Source organism: Diaphorina citri, unplaced genomic scaffold (assembly GCF_000475195.1).
Source record: "Diaphorina citri unplaced genomic scaffold, Diaci psyllid genome assembly version 1.1 scaffold991, whole genome shotgun sequence".
In the NCBI taxonomy this organism is placed as follows: domain Eukaryota; kingdom Metazoa; phylum Arthropoda; class Insecta; order Hemiptera; family Psyllidae; genus Diaphorina; species Diaphorina citri.
Window position 1 is genome coordinate 77,090 of NW_007378422.1, and position 13,807 is coordinate 90,896.

Below are 13,807 nucleotides of genomic sequence, written 5' to 3' on the forward strand. Positions count from 1 at the left end.
TTTCGGTAGGACCAATGCCAACCTACCATCGAACAGGATAGGAACTTAGGAGATCCAGCGCTCACCTTAAGGGACTGCTTCCGCCTAAAATAGGGATTTTGTCTATTCTAAGCAAGATTAGTTGCTGATCGAAAGAAGATAGGAGAATAGGGATGTAAATTTTGTTTTTCGCAATTACTGGATTTTATTAACTTCGGAGACGCGTGAAGTCGTACCGATTGTACGATGTTTTGATTTGGGTTTTCCAGGAAAAAAACAGGGGGAATTAAGCCGCAGAAGGAACATGGTTTTTCTATCCCGACGCAGGTTAACTCTCCAGTCGTGCCTAAAAGTTGTGCCTTCCATCGGATGAGCCCAGGCTTAGCGCGGATTTGCCCTGGTCTTTAAAAGTTAAAAGGGGCACAGACTTTTGAGACTTGCCTCTCTGAAGTAAAATCTTCGCGGTAATTAAAAGCCTTTGGAGTTTTGATGGATTCAATCGACACGACTTTAACATTTACTTCGCCCTATTTTTAAACGTTCAGTCCTGAACCTTTCTATTGGTTAGCCAATCATAACATCTATTGTATTGTGTCCAATCTATATGACTTCGAACTTGAGCATCATCTGGCGCACTACTGCGTCGGAATTTCAAAGGATTGGGGGGGGGTGGGGCCAAAAAAAAAAAAAAAAAAAAAAAAAAAAAAAAAAAAATACAGGTCATATATTTAATTAACGAATTATAAATTTACAGTCATATATATATATTTTTTTTAAAAAAAAAAAAACAATTTATAATTTTATTATTCTCTGTCGAATGATTGATGTGTCGTGTGTAATGCAAACAAAAAATGCTGCCCTGAAAAATCGCATGATGGAATGCATTTTCGAAAAACAAAGAAGAATGATTAATTATTATTATTTATTTGTATTATTTTAAATAAAACACGAATGGCAGACGTTGTTACACCGTAAATCTCTTATCGCAAACAGTAAACTGTTTTCTTAATATTGGTCCATGCAATATTGCTCAATATTCACTCATTAAATACATTTGTTCTTGTTCATAACACTTAAATGATGCTAACAAAAGTGCTCTACTTAGTTTTAATTGCGGTGAAAAAACTTCAAAGCTACGACTTTTGTTCGGTATTTTGGAGATTGGCCAAATTTGTTTATGAACGCCTTTGCTTTGGACGCATTTTGATTCGGAATTCTGATCGACATATTAATGCTTGAAACCGACCTGTCATTTCTATCAATAGCCCCACAAATTTGGGTTTTGCCGATTCCAAATACCTCCTTGACGATTTTGATATTGATATTGGAATGATAGATACTTTATCATGTTACTTGACGTGGTATCTCGTTTCTAGAAGATTTTGATATTATTACTAAAAAATGTCCACTTAAAATATCCGCGCAATGAGGTATTTTTTATTGCCAAATAATTTGAATACCTACTTGAATAATTTGGACACGAATGAATGAGCTCCAAAGTAGTAACCACATTTTAGTAAAGCCTTTGGTAAACGAGCAGTAGGTAGGTACTGTCAATATGTCATGTTGCTCAACACAGTATAGGCAACAATGATAAAAATGTTTGGCAAGTACTGTCAGCAAAACCAAAAAGATATACATAGCTCGTATACCACACCCTTGGTTAATTCACCAAATTGAAATTCCCAATTTTATAACATAAAATTTAAAGCTCTATGATATAAATATGTATAAAATACACAACTAGTTATCTACATTAATAAACACAAAATTACATTAAAAAAATAACTGTAGGTCGTTAAGGTATCAACATAAAAATCGACTATAAAAAATAAATAATGTCAACAAAAAAATACCAATCAATGGTGAAAACACAAATTTTGGAGACAAAAAATTGGTCTGCAACAAAAATTGGTTAGTCGGGAAGATTCGAGCTGGTTGAACCTTGATCTAGAAACTGTGATTCTGTTGCTAAGGTTTCTGTTGTTGTTGTTGCTAGGGTGTCGGCACCCGTTGTTAGGGTGTCTGTTGATGTTGCTAACGTGTTGGTATTTGTTGCTAGAGTGTCGTTTATTGTTTCTAAGGTGTTACTACTTGTTGCTACGGCGTTGGTGCTTGCGGTATCATGTCAACATAAAAATCGACTATAAAAAAATAAATAACGTCAACAAAAAATACCAATCAATGGTGGAAACACAAAATTTGGAGACAAAAAAATTGGTCTACGACAGAAATTTGGTTAGTCGGGAAGATTCGAGCTGGTTGAACCTTGATCTAGAAACTGTGATTCTGTTGCTAAGGTGTCTGTTGTTGTTGCTAGGGTGTTGGCACTCGTTGTTAGGGTGTCTGTTGATGTTGCCAACGTGTTGGTATTTGTTGCTAGAGTGTCGTTTATTGTTTCTAAGGTGTTACTACTTGTTGCTACGGCGTTGGTGCTTGCGGTATCATTACTGGTCGCATTTCCTAGCTTACCCAATGCGTCTAGATCGATGTTGGGTAGTTTGATGCTACCCCGTTTGGGTTTCCATGAGATATTGACAGGGGGTTCTGGTTCTGAGCAAGCACTACCTGGATCTTGTGTTATGGATACAGAAGGAGGCATCAGGGCAGGCGGAGGGCTGGGTGGGGAAGCGCCCTTACTCGGGGAATGGTGCCCACAGGAGGCGGCTAGTTTGGATTTGATGAGCAGATGACTCCGATGGTTGAGGGTTCGATCCCGGCGCTTGGTTTTGGATTTGCCTCCCTTCTCGCCGCTACCTTCCTCGTCGCTTTCTCCCTCTGTGTTGAGTTCCTCCCCTGAGATCCATTGCTCTTCGTCTTCCTGGAGAAAAAAAACTATTGGAGTTCCAGACTCATTCAACCTACCCTGTATATTGAAATTGAAGGACCATTCAAAACGTAATAATATTTCCCCCAGTTTTTTTCAAGACATCCCTATTCCAATAGACGATATTATTCAAAACTTTGCTATTAACTTTATTGCCAGAGGTCTTCTTGACTTTTGTTCAAGACATCCCTATTCCAATAGACGATATTATTCAAAACTTTGCTATTAACTTTATTGCCAGAGGTCTTCTTGACTTTTGTTATTGTTCAAGAAGTTCCGCAGTGAATGCTTCAGAGCTTTCTTGAAACTATCGATTCCTGCGGTACCGCACAGACCCGTGAGAGCCCTCGAGGGAAAAACTCTCTATTGTGAGAAGACAATAAGATTTCTCAACTTGCATTTTGCTGATGACTTCATTATTGAAGATATTCTCTTTTTTTTTTAAGAGGTTTGATAGAGGGAACTGAAATTCTCAAGGTCTTAACAGTTGCAGTCCCGAAAGTGAAGACGGAAGGAAGACAGGGTAGGAGAAATCCAGTCGCTCAGAGAACGAGCCTTATCCGTTCAGGATTTTAGATGGACAGTTATTTCATAGTTTTTCAAATGAACGATCAGCTTCTTAATGTATTTTTTACGGAAAATAATCGGAGTAAGCAATGAGTGACAGGTGCTGTACCACAGACTCCGAACTCTGAATTGATCCTTGTGAGAATACGAATGATATGTACGTGAAGCCTGCCATTTCTTTATCTCGTCTGATTGAACAGCGTTTCTTATCTTTTGTCAACAGGTCATTAATTTATCAATCTTTAGGCATCGGATCAGTTAGTCTTCAGGAATAATACATTTGCTTGTTACACACAAGTGTGTTGGTCAAAAATTAACTGTGCATTTATAGTAGACAAATCCGTTAGGAAAAGTTATAAAAATGTTCAATATAGATTTTAATAGTCTTCAACAGTTGAAGATGTTCATGGTATTGATGGTGATAACTAACATTTCAATAATTATTCTTGACTGTTTCCTTGTCTGCAGTTTTCCTCTGGAGCTCTACATTCGTTAGAGACACTTCGTCGACGTCTTTTTTTGGCAACCTGTATAGCAGTGATTTGTTTATAAAATTTACTAAAACTCGTTTTGTGAACATGCTCGTATTGTGTATAGAATCTATGATCAACAGCATCTCAAAAATCCGTGAATTTCATCGAAAGCTGTGGGAATCGCCATATTCTGATACTCCAAAAAGATCTCATGGACGAAGAAATTCCCTTCGATGCAGGACAGGCAAAGGGTACCACAAGTTGAGAAGCGATCGCGTAAACCATTGCAAGAACCAAGAGTCGAAGAGTTGTCAAAGTAAAAGTTTCTGTGCAGTCTCCGACCTTGTTCTGGTTTGGTCTAATCAACTTGGAACTTGAAGTACCTACCTACCTCCTCACTCCCACAGGATTGGAGAGTTCCGTCTGTGGTGACACTCAATATTATTTCAACCTAGCCACTATCAATAGCCGGCTTTACAATCTCATTGACCGAACGATAGTTAGGTCTATGTTTTAGGTTCAAAATGTACCAAAGGTAAATCTTTTGTTTCGTTTAAAAGGTTCAAAATCAAAAATTCTTTAATTTTATTTTTTTAGAGTGATTGACAGGTTTTTATAATAGTGTCACCTCTTTTTTTTAGATATAGCTACCTACATAAGACGTGTATATAGTTTTATTTCTGTTTTGATACATAATTATGTATTACGTAGGGTTACCCATTCATACGTAGGATTACCCAGAAGACATTTTTTTCAAAGCAGGACATTTTTCTAAATCCTAAATTTGTCCAAAATTCAAATAGGTACCAAGTTTTGAGAGGACGTTATTGTTGAAGTCTCAGCTTAGGCAAAAGAATCTGAGTGAGGTCTACAGTTCACAGAACCACTAGTTTATACCTTAGTCAAAGACACAAGATATTTGCTTAAAAAGTAGCACTTGCTCCAAAAATTAGAGACCAAAATTCAAGATTCAACCAAGGTTATCAGAAAGCTTCGATTAAACCTTTCTTCCTTCTTTTGATAACATCGAATCTTGAAAATGTTTGTACAGTAGGTACGGAGTTGTGGGGGTTGGAATCACTGAGGGGCCAAAAACTGGCACGTTTTTACATGGGCCAAGAAGTGGGGTACACTTACCCTATTTAGATATAGGTACATTACTACGTACATTAGTAAGTTGTTATATGTATCTGAGCCTGACATAATGATAGGTGATAATGTAAAATACAATGCTACAATGTAAAAAAATATTAGGTAGGTATACCTACGACTATCTATGCAATGCTTGTATTATACATATTTGATGTAATATATAATACCTATGTCCTATGTCGATGTCGTGTTTATGTGTACTTATTCAGGTATACTTATACTTATTCAGATAAAATTGTCGGAAGAACTTTGTTCTACCTATGCAGAAAAGAGCAACAGAATAGCATAGAAGAATAGAATAAAATAGAAAAGAGCAACAGAGTAGCATAGAAGAATAGAATAAAATATAAAAGAGCAACAGAATAGCATAGAAGAATAGAATAAAGCAGAAAAGAGCAACAGAATAGCATAGAAGATTAGAATAAAACAGAAAAGAGCAACAGAATAGCATAGAAGAATAGAATAAAATAGAAAAGAGCAACAGAGTAGCATAGAAGAATAGAATCTTGTAGAGTGTAGCTGTAGACAAGACATACGAGTAAAGCGTTCTACTGAGAGTAGGTGTGTACAGCAAGGAAGGACGTATCCTACAATTCTGATTTTTTTTTTTTCAAGAGCTTTTTTTAGAGAGAACTGTAATTGGAAAGTATAGCAAAAGGACGTATCCTACACTTCTCAAGTATTTTTACGACCCTGTGTTTGAAACTCAGGGTGGTAGTCATCGGAGAAAGTTACCTTCCACTTGGAAAATCTTCGGCGTGTCTGGAAGAGTCTGGGTTGTCCCTCAAGAGACCATGAGGATGGGTCGGTTTGGTTTTCATCTGTCTGTTTGGATGTCGGTGCTCCAATGAGATCTAGTGACCTTGAAACGGAGTCCGTGTCTTTGTAGAAATCTGAAGAAAGAAATTATTTTGTTAAAAAGTTATAAGTGGTTCTGAAATTTAACTAAAATTGCTGTGCTTAGATGACAAGATTTCTTTTTTCAGAGGTTTGTTCAGGGGAACTGTAACTGCTAGGGTCTTATCATCTCGAAAGCGAAGAGAGAAGGAAGACAGGATAGGAGAAAGCCAGCCGTTCCGAGAACAAACCTCATCTGTTTAGGATAAATTTCGCCACGGGCGAGAACCGAACCCTCGACTTTGCTCTTAGAATTCAGGCATCCTACCCTCCAAGCTAACTAGACTGGCCTACACACGATAAAGCTTTTCACTACTGCAGTCTTGATCGTCTGTAGTCAACTTATTAGAATCCTTGGAACAAATTTGATGCTAATTCCACTTCAAAGGATTCTTACTCTTTCCTCTTTTTTAATCACAGCTTTTCTGGTTATTATTCTTAATACCTACTTAGTTTCCTCTATGCAATTTAAGCTGTCTGGTTGTAATAATAGCAGACAATAATCTGGAGCAGCATTCAGCATGCTGACGCAGGAAATGCAGCACAAGTGTGTTTCATGCTGCATATGTGTTTTTTGCTGCATATTCATTTCATGCTGCATGTTGCATGACATTATTCCAATTTCTATGTGAACTATACATATGTGTTTTATGCTGCATATTAATTTCATGCTGCATCTTGCATGACATTATTCCAATTTTCTATGTGAACCCTTTGACCAAGAACTAAAATTTTATTTTTCCATACACAGAATGAAGTACGGACATTTCTACGTACTTTTTCCCATATTACTACCACCTACCTATGTAGAAGTTCCTAGAAATTTGCCAGCCTTTATTTAGCTTGAAACGTAGCATAATTGCCTCTTAAGTTTATGCACTGGGTCGCAGGTTCGATTCCCGCCCAGGGTAAAATTTACTCTGTTCGTCCGCCTTCTCTCTTCGATTTCGGGACGACATAAGATCTCCATTGTTACAGTTCCCTGTAACAAAAAGCCCTAATATTGATGATTCTCAGTGGTAAACTTTTGGTTTATTCAACAATTCACATGATTTTTTATGACATTTTGATATAATAATTAAGTACCCACCTATAAACTACGATTAATAATTTACAATATACCTACCTAACATCAAAATGTCATTACTGGGGTAATGCTAAAGTTCCCTCTATCTCCATCTTCCTCCCTTCCTTTCTCTCCCTCTTAGTTTTCCCATTTCCATTTAATCGTACAGGAAACCGGGTCAAACGAATATACCTCATCTGTTTCCACCACATACGCTCGCTTTCAGTCTTGCTACTAATGCTGATTTACGTTAATTGTAGAGAGCAGAGCGAAAAATGGAACACAGCAATTTTTTCAAAAGGTCGAATAAAGGGAACGGTAACTGGCAATGTCTAGACCAGGGTTGTACAACCTTAGGGCACCCGAATTTACCTCGCCTCTCATTAAAAATTAAAATTGAATTAAAATACAGGTAAATAAATAATAATATTTGCGTTGCCTACATTGAATGCTGTAACGGGGCTAAGTGCTTTATTTTTTAATGAATGATGAATGTAGGGATATTGTATTTTAGGTAGGTACCTACTACCTACATGATTAAAAAAAAGTAAATTGGTGTTAATGATTTAATCATTAATTTATTTATGCATTTTTTTTTCATGTCTAAAATAGAACGTGTACCTAGATGTATTTATTTAGAACGCATTCATTCTACATTTATTTTACATAGTTATGTAGGTGCATCACCGCCATCGGTGTAGAATTATAATAATTATAAATATACCTCATTTACACTGTTAGGATGAGACTGAAAAGTCCCTTTACCCCCGCAGTATATACAAACCTGCTGCGAGCTGCTAAAAATAAAATAATGATAATTATTGTGCTAATTTATACTGCTCGCATAACACTGAAAAGTCCCTTTACTCCGCAGTAGCCTAAAACTATTACTGTGGTACTGTGGTACTGTGGTCAAATTATCAAATTATTTTGAGGATAAAATAAAAGAAGGAATGGAAATAATGGTGAAAATAGAATAAAATGAAAGCTCACCAAGTCACCACCGTCATCATCTTCTTGATTCTCCGCTAGATGGCACCACGAGTCACTCTGGTCCAAGTCCAAATTACCCTGCCGTTCCAAGTCACCCAGAGTTTCCTGGATGACTTTCAGTTCGGCCAAACTCACTTGGGGAAGTCGCGCGCTGTTGCTTTCTGTTGCATTGAGGTATGGTTTGATCTCACTGTTCCTTTCTGTCTCATTGGACGGGTTGGTCTGAACTGTGGTTTTTCGAGCTGGTGGCGAAAGAATGTCGTGTTTTTTTTTTTCTCTCAATAGCTACACTGATACCAGTATCAATAATAAGGAACAGAAGAAGAAGAAGAAGAAGAAGAAGAAGAAGAAGAAGAAGAAGAAGAAGAAGAAGAAGAAGAAGAAGAAGAAGTTTTCTTAATTAATTGGTCCATGCAATATTGCTCAATATTCACTCATTAAATACATTTGTTCTTGTTTATAACACTTAAATAATGCTAACAAAAGTGCTCTACTTAGTTTTAATTGCGGTGAAAAAACTTCAAAGCTGTTTATTTGTTTATGAATGCCTTTGCTTTGGACGCATTTCGATTCGGAATTCTGATCGACATATTAATGCTTGAAACCGACCTGTGATTTCTATCGATAGATCAACACATCCCCAATAGCCCCACAAATTTGGGTTTGCCGATTCCAAATACCTCCTTGACGATTTTTATATTGATATTGGAATGATAGATACTTTATCATGTTACTTGACGTGGTATCTCGTTTCTAGAAGATTTTGATATTATTACTAAAAAATGAAACCGACCTGTCATTTCTATCGACAGATCAACACATCCCCAATAGCCCCACAAATTTGGTTTTTGCCGATTCCAAATACCTCCTTGACGATTTTGATATTGAATTTGGAATGATAGATACTTTATATTGTACTTGACGTGGTACCTATCTCGTTTCTAGAAGATTTTGATATATTATTACTAAAAAATGTCCACTTAAAATATCCTCGCAATGAGGTATTTTTTATTGCCAAATAATTTGAAGACTTGAATAATTTGGACACGAATGAATGAGCTCCAAAGTAGTAACCACATTTTATTAAAGCTTTTTGTAAACGGGCAGTAGGTAGGTACTAACTGTCAATATGTCATGTTGCTCAACACAGTATAGGCAACAATGATAAAAATGTTTGGCAAGTATTGTCAGCAAAACCAAAAAGATATAGCTCGTATACCAGACCCTTGGTTAATTCACTAAATTGAAATTCTCAATTTTATAACATAAAATTTAAAGCTCTATGATATAAATATGTATAAAATCTTTTGTAAACGGGCAGTAGGTAGGTGTCAATATGTCATGTTGCTCAACACAGTACCTATAGGCAACAATGATAAAAATGTTTGGCAAGGATTGTCAGCGAAACCAAAAAGATATAGCTCGTATACCAGACCCTTGGTTAATTCACCAAATTGAAATTCTCAATTTTATAACATAAAATTTAAAGCTCGATAGAGGGAACTGCAACTGCCAAGGTCTTATCGTCCCGAAATCGATCAGAGAGAAGGAAGACAGGATTTTTTTTTTTACTGCTATGTAGGTACTACTAGTTCCTTCTCTTTTAAAGTAGCTACTGTGAGAACAATTTCACAAAGCTGAGTGCGCCCCAAATTTCAAACCAAGAAGGGAAAAACTTTCAATGTTCCATGAATTGAACCCGGAAACTCTAGAGAGCAAGCTTAGTGTATAATACCTACTCGGCCATGGAGGCTGCTGATACCTAATTATTTTATCAAACGAGGTCGAATAGGAAAAAGGAAGAAAAACGAACAGGAAAAATACAGGAGAAGGAGAAGAAGATTAGAAGAAACAGAAGAAGAAGAAGAAGAAGAAAGAAGGAAAAATTCAGAAAAAAGAACTTAATTTAAAATTTAAATCTGCCTTCGCAATTTCTTCCCAAATGGAAAAATAATTTCATATCAGAATATTTTTTTCGGGAAAAATGTGAAAACAATTTCACAAAGCTGAGTGCGCCCCAAATTTCAAACCAAGAAGGGAAAAACTTTGAATGTTCCATGAATTGAACCCGGAAACTCTAGAGAGCAAGCTTTTAGTTTATAATACCCACTCGGCCATGGAGGCTGATACCTAATTATTTTATCAAACGAGGTCGAATAGGAAAAAGGAAGAAAAACGAACAAGAAAAATACAGGAGAAGGAGAAGAAGATTAGAAGAAGCAAAAGAAGAAGAAGAAGAAGAATAAAGAAGGAAAAATACAGAAAAAAGAACTTAATTTAAAATTCAAATCTGCCTTCGCAATTTCTTCCCAAATGGAAAAATAATTTCATATCAGAATATTTTTTTCGGGAAAAAAGTTTTGTCCTCTAATTTAAAACCCCCCTCTAATTCAACCCCTTCCACAATCATATTGGGAATGTAATTTCATTTAGGTACTCGTGTATGAATGATTGCAGGATTGACGAAAAATTTCCGAGTTTTATTGTTGCGGTAATTTTCGTACGCAAATGAGCAATGAATTTGTCAAATTTTAGCCCTTTGAGACCTTTGGGACATACTGTAAGTCGTCAAGAGAGTTAATAATAGAAAAAGGTGCCTACACACGACGCGAAAAACTGAAAAGTCCAAACCTAAAGCTGTGTCCACACAAAGTCGACGAAAGTCGTCGACGAATGTCGTATGTGAAGTTAGTAAAAATAGCAATGTTTTTGTGAACTATGTATGTGCAGTTAGAAAAACCAAGAGCAATATCAGAATTCAATAGTGAAAAATTCAATAAACTCTCAGACTGGCCGTATGTATAAACCATTTTTCAAGTAGGTATACCTGAGTAGTGCTTTATTGAGACTATCAGATCAGAAGTAACAGTTGGAGCACCTCTTTATTGATATAATTTTGTTTACAAGAAGTTAATCATTTGACTTGAATCCATTAGTACCTACTGGGCACAATATGGACTGTAGACTGTAGCCAAATGGCCTGTGGCTCGCAGGGGTCCAATACTGTGATTTATGTAGGTAACTATGTACCATGCTTATCTCATAGCCAGGAAAACTTGTATTTTCCTTTCGGAAGAAGAACCGAGCCAGCCTAGTTAGCTTAGTTGGTAGTGCGTCTGCCTTGTAAGCGCTAGGCCGCGGGTTCGATTCCCGCCCGGGGCGGATTTAGAAAAAAAAGAGGAAAACGTAAAATGTAAATAACATACCCATTTGAATATTGGAAATCCTATATGAGCTTTATCCCCAAAAACGCAAATATTCAGGAAAGGTTTCTGAGGTGGTTTCATCGAGGGAAGAGGGAACTGTAACTGCTAAGGTCTTATCCTTCCAAAATCGGAGATAGAAGGAAGACAGAGGATAGAGCCAGCCGTTCCGAGAACAAACCTCATCTGTTTAGGATAAAATCCGGCCTAGGCGGGAATCGAACGCGCAGCCTACAAGGCAAACGCACTACCCTCCTAGCTAACTAGGCTGGCAATCATCAATTTTAGTTTATTTTTCCAATATCCAATAACGAATGCTGTCGAAGCACAGTTCGCCGCTTTTGCGGTTTCACTGGCTGACCAAAAAAAGAGGCGGTGGAAAAGGAATCCTATTTCAAAATGCAAATTACAGACAAATGTGTGAATTTTTTGCATTGACTCATACAATTAGCGACTAGAGTTCAATTTGAGCCGTGCATAATTATGTTCAAACAAACCCACACAGGTTTTCGGTTGAAGCAGCTGAAACGAACGAACTATTAGTTCGAATTTCATGTACCTAATTTAACAAACATATTCAATACATAAATGAAATTTGCTTTGGTGTGTTCTACATAGGTAGTTCTCATTTGAAATAGAAATGGAATTTTAGTAGCGCTGTGTCAAATTTTGACTTGGTGGGGAGGAGAGCTACCGCGCTCCTTCATTATTGTTATAGGTCCAATCGCTTGTTTTCAACCAGATTTAAAACAACCAAGTCAACGTTCGAATAGTCCATACAAAAGATTTTAACCTATAAAAATAACTGGTGTTCAAGGCCTTCAGAATTCCGCCATCAGTGTCGTCATTTAGTCGGATTACCCTGAATACAGGTAATGGTAATAAACGTGATAATAGACATGGAAAACAAAGACAGTATTGAACCAAACCGTAATTTCTAGCTCATACTAATATTAGGCTAGGTATAGGTATGTCTTAGCAAATACATATTCAGTATAACTAGGGTAAGTGTACCAGTTATTGTCTCATGTAAAAAACGCGCTAGTTATTGGGCCTTCATCCACCCCCATAAGTCTGTACTTACTGCACAAACGCGATAATTGACATGGAAAACAAAGACAATATTGAACCAAACGGTAATTTCTAGCTCTTACTAATACCAGACTAGGTATGTCTTAGCAAATACATATTCAGTTCAACTAGGCTAAGTGTACCAGTTATCGACACATGTAAGAAACGTGCTAGTTATTGGTCCCTCAGTGAGTCACCCACTCACCCCTATAAATCTCTACTACACAAACATAGTGAAAATCCAAGATTATCAGAAGATAGCATTCTTCTTTCTTTTGATAATCTTGGATTTTGACAATGTTTTTGTAGTGCAGACTTACCTACCTATCTTAGTGGACTCACTGAGGGGTCAAAAACTGGCACGTTTTTTACATGGGCCAAGAAGTGGGGTACACTTACCCTATTTCGATAGGTACATTACTACGTACATTAGTAAGTTGTTGTACCTGAAACTGACATAATGATAGGTGATAATGTAAAATACAATGCTCATTATATTAGGTAGGTATACCTACGACTATCTATGCAATGCTTGTATTATACATATTTGATGTAATATAATAGCTATGTCGATGTCGTGTTTATGTGTACTTATTCAGATACTAGCTGAATTCCGTCGCTTCGGAAGAGGTTTGATAGAGGGAACTGAAATTCTCAAGGTCTTAGCAGTTGCAGTCCCGAAAGTGAAGACGGAAGGAAGACAGGGTAGGAGAAATCCAGTTGCTCAGAGAACGAGCCTTATCCGTTCAGGATTTTAGATTGACAGTTATCTCATAGTTTTTCAAATGAACGATCAGCTTCTTAATGTATTTTTTACGGAAAATAATCGGAGTAAGCAATGAGTGACAGGTGCTGTACCTAACAGTTATCTCATAGTTTTTTAAATGAACGATCAGCTTCTTAATGTATTTTTTAATTTTTACGGAAAATAATCGGAGTAAGCAATGAGTGACAGGTGCTGTACCACAGACTCCGAACTCTGAATTGATCCTTGTGAGAATACGAATGATATGTACGTGAAGCCTGCCATTTCTTTATCTCGTCTGATTGAACAGCGTTTCTTATCTTTTGTCAACAGGTCATTAATTTATCAATCTTTAGGCATCGGATCAGTTAGTCTTCAGGAATAATACATTTGCTTGTTACACACAAGTGTGTTGGTCAAAAATTAACTGTGAATTTATAGTAGACAAATCCGTTAGGGAAAAGTTATAAAAATGTTCAATATAGATTTTAATAGTCTTCAACAGTTGAAGATGTTCATGGTATTGATGGTGATAACTAACATTTTTAGTATACGAGAGCTATCACATCAAGAGTGGGGAAACGAGCTTCAGAAGAGGGGATATTGCGAGAAGAAAATACAGGTAGGTACCTATAGGTATTCTATTCAATCGTGATGGCGTTAGTGAAAATATTTGGGCACTCTTGTCCACCCCATCCTGTATACAAGGTGTCTCCTAACCCCTTTGGCACGACAGGAAAGCCCCCAGGGTCTAGGAGGGGGGAAATCAATATGGAAAGCGGAAGTGGTATTACAACCTTAGGGGGGGGGGGGGGGTTTTGGATTTGTTTTGAC

General features: G+C 37.0%; 2 protein-coding genes across 2 annotated transcripts in view; both read right to left on the reverse strand.

The window, feature by feature from the left end:
- The window catches only part of LOC113469214, a 40,334-nt gene extending 31,651 nt beyond the window's left edge, over positions 1-8,683 (reverse strand). The window contains exons 1-2 of the mRNA XM_026826736.1: positions 8,635-8,683; positions 7,955-8,229 (exon numbers count right to left, since the gene is read on the reverse strand). Coding sequence (XP_026682537.1) covers positions 7,955-8,229; positions 8,635-8,683 — 324 coding nt within the window. The remainder of the gene's footprint in view (positions 1-7,954; positions 8,230-8,634) is intronic.
- The window catches only part of LOC108252915, an 18,087-nt gene continuing 5,087 nt past the window's right edge, over positions 808-13,807 (reverse strand). Inside the window, exons 2-3 of the mRNA XM_026826739.1 lie at positions 2,428-2,800; positions 808-2,106 (exon numbers count right to left, since the gene is read on the reverse strand). Of these exons, the coding sequence (XP_026682540.1) occupies positions 1,895-2,106; positions 2,428-2,581 (366 nt within the window). The 5' untranslated portion in view covers positions 2,582-2,800 and the 3' untranslated portion in view covers positions 808-1,894. The remainder of the gene's footprint in view (positions 2,107-2,427; positions 2,801-13,807) is intronic.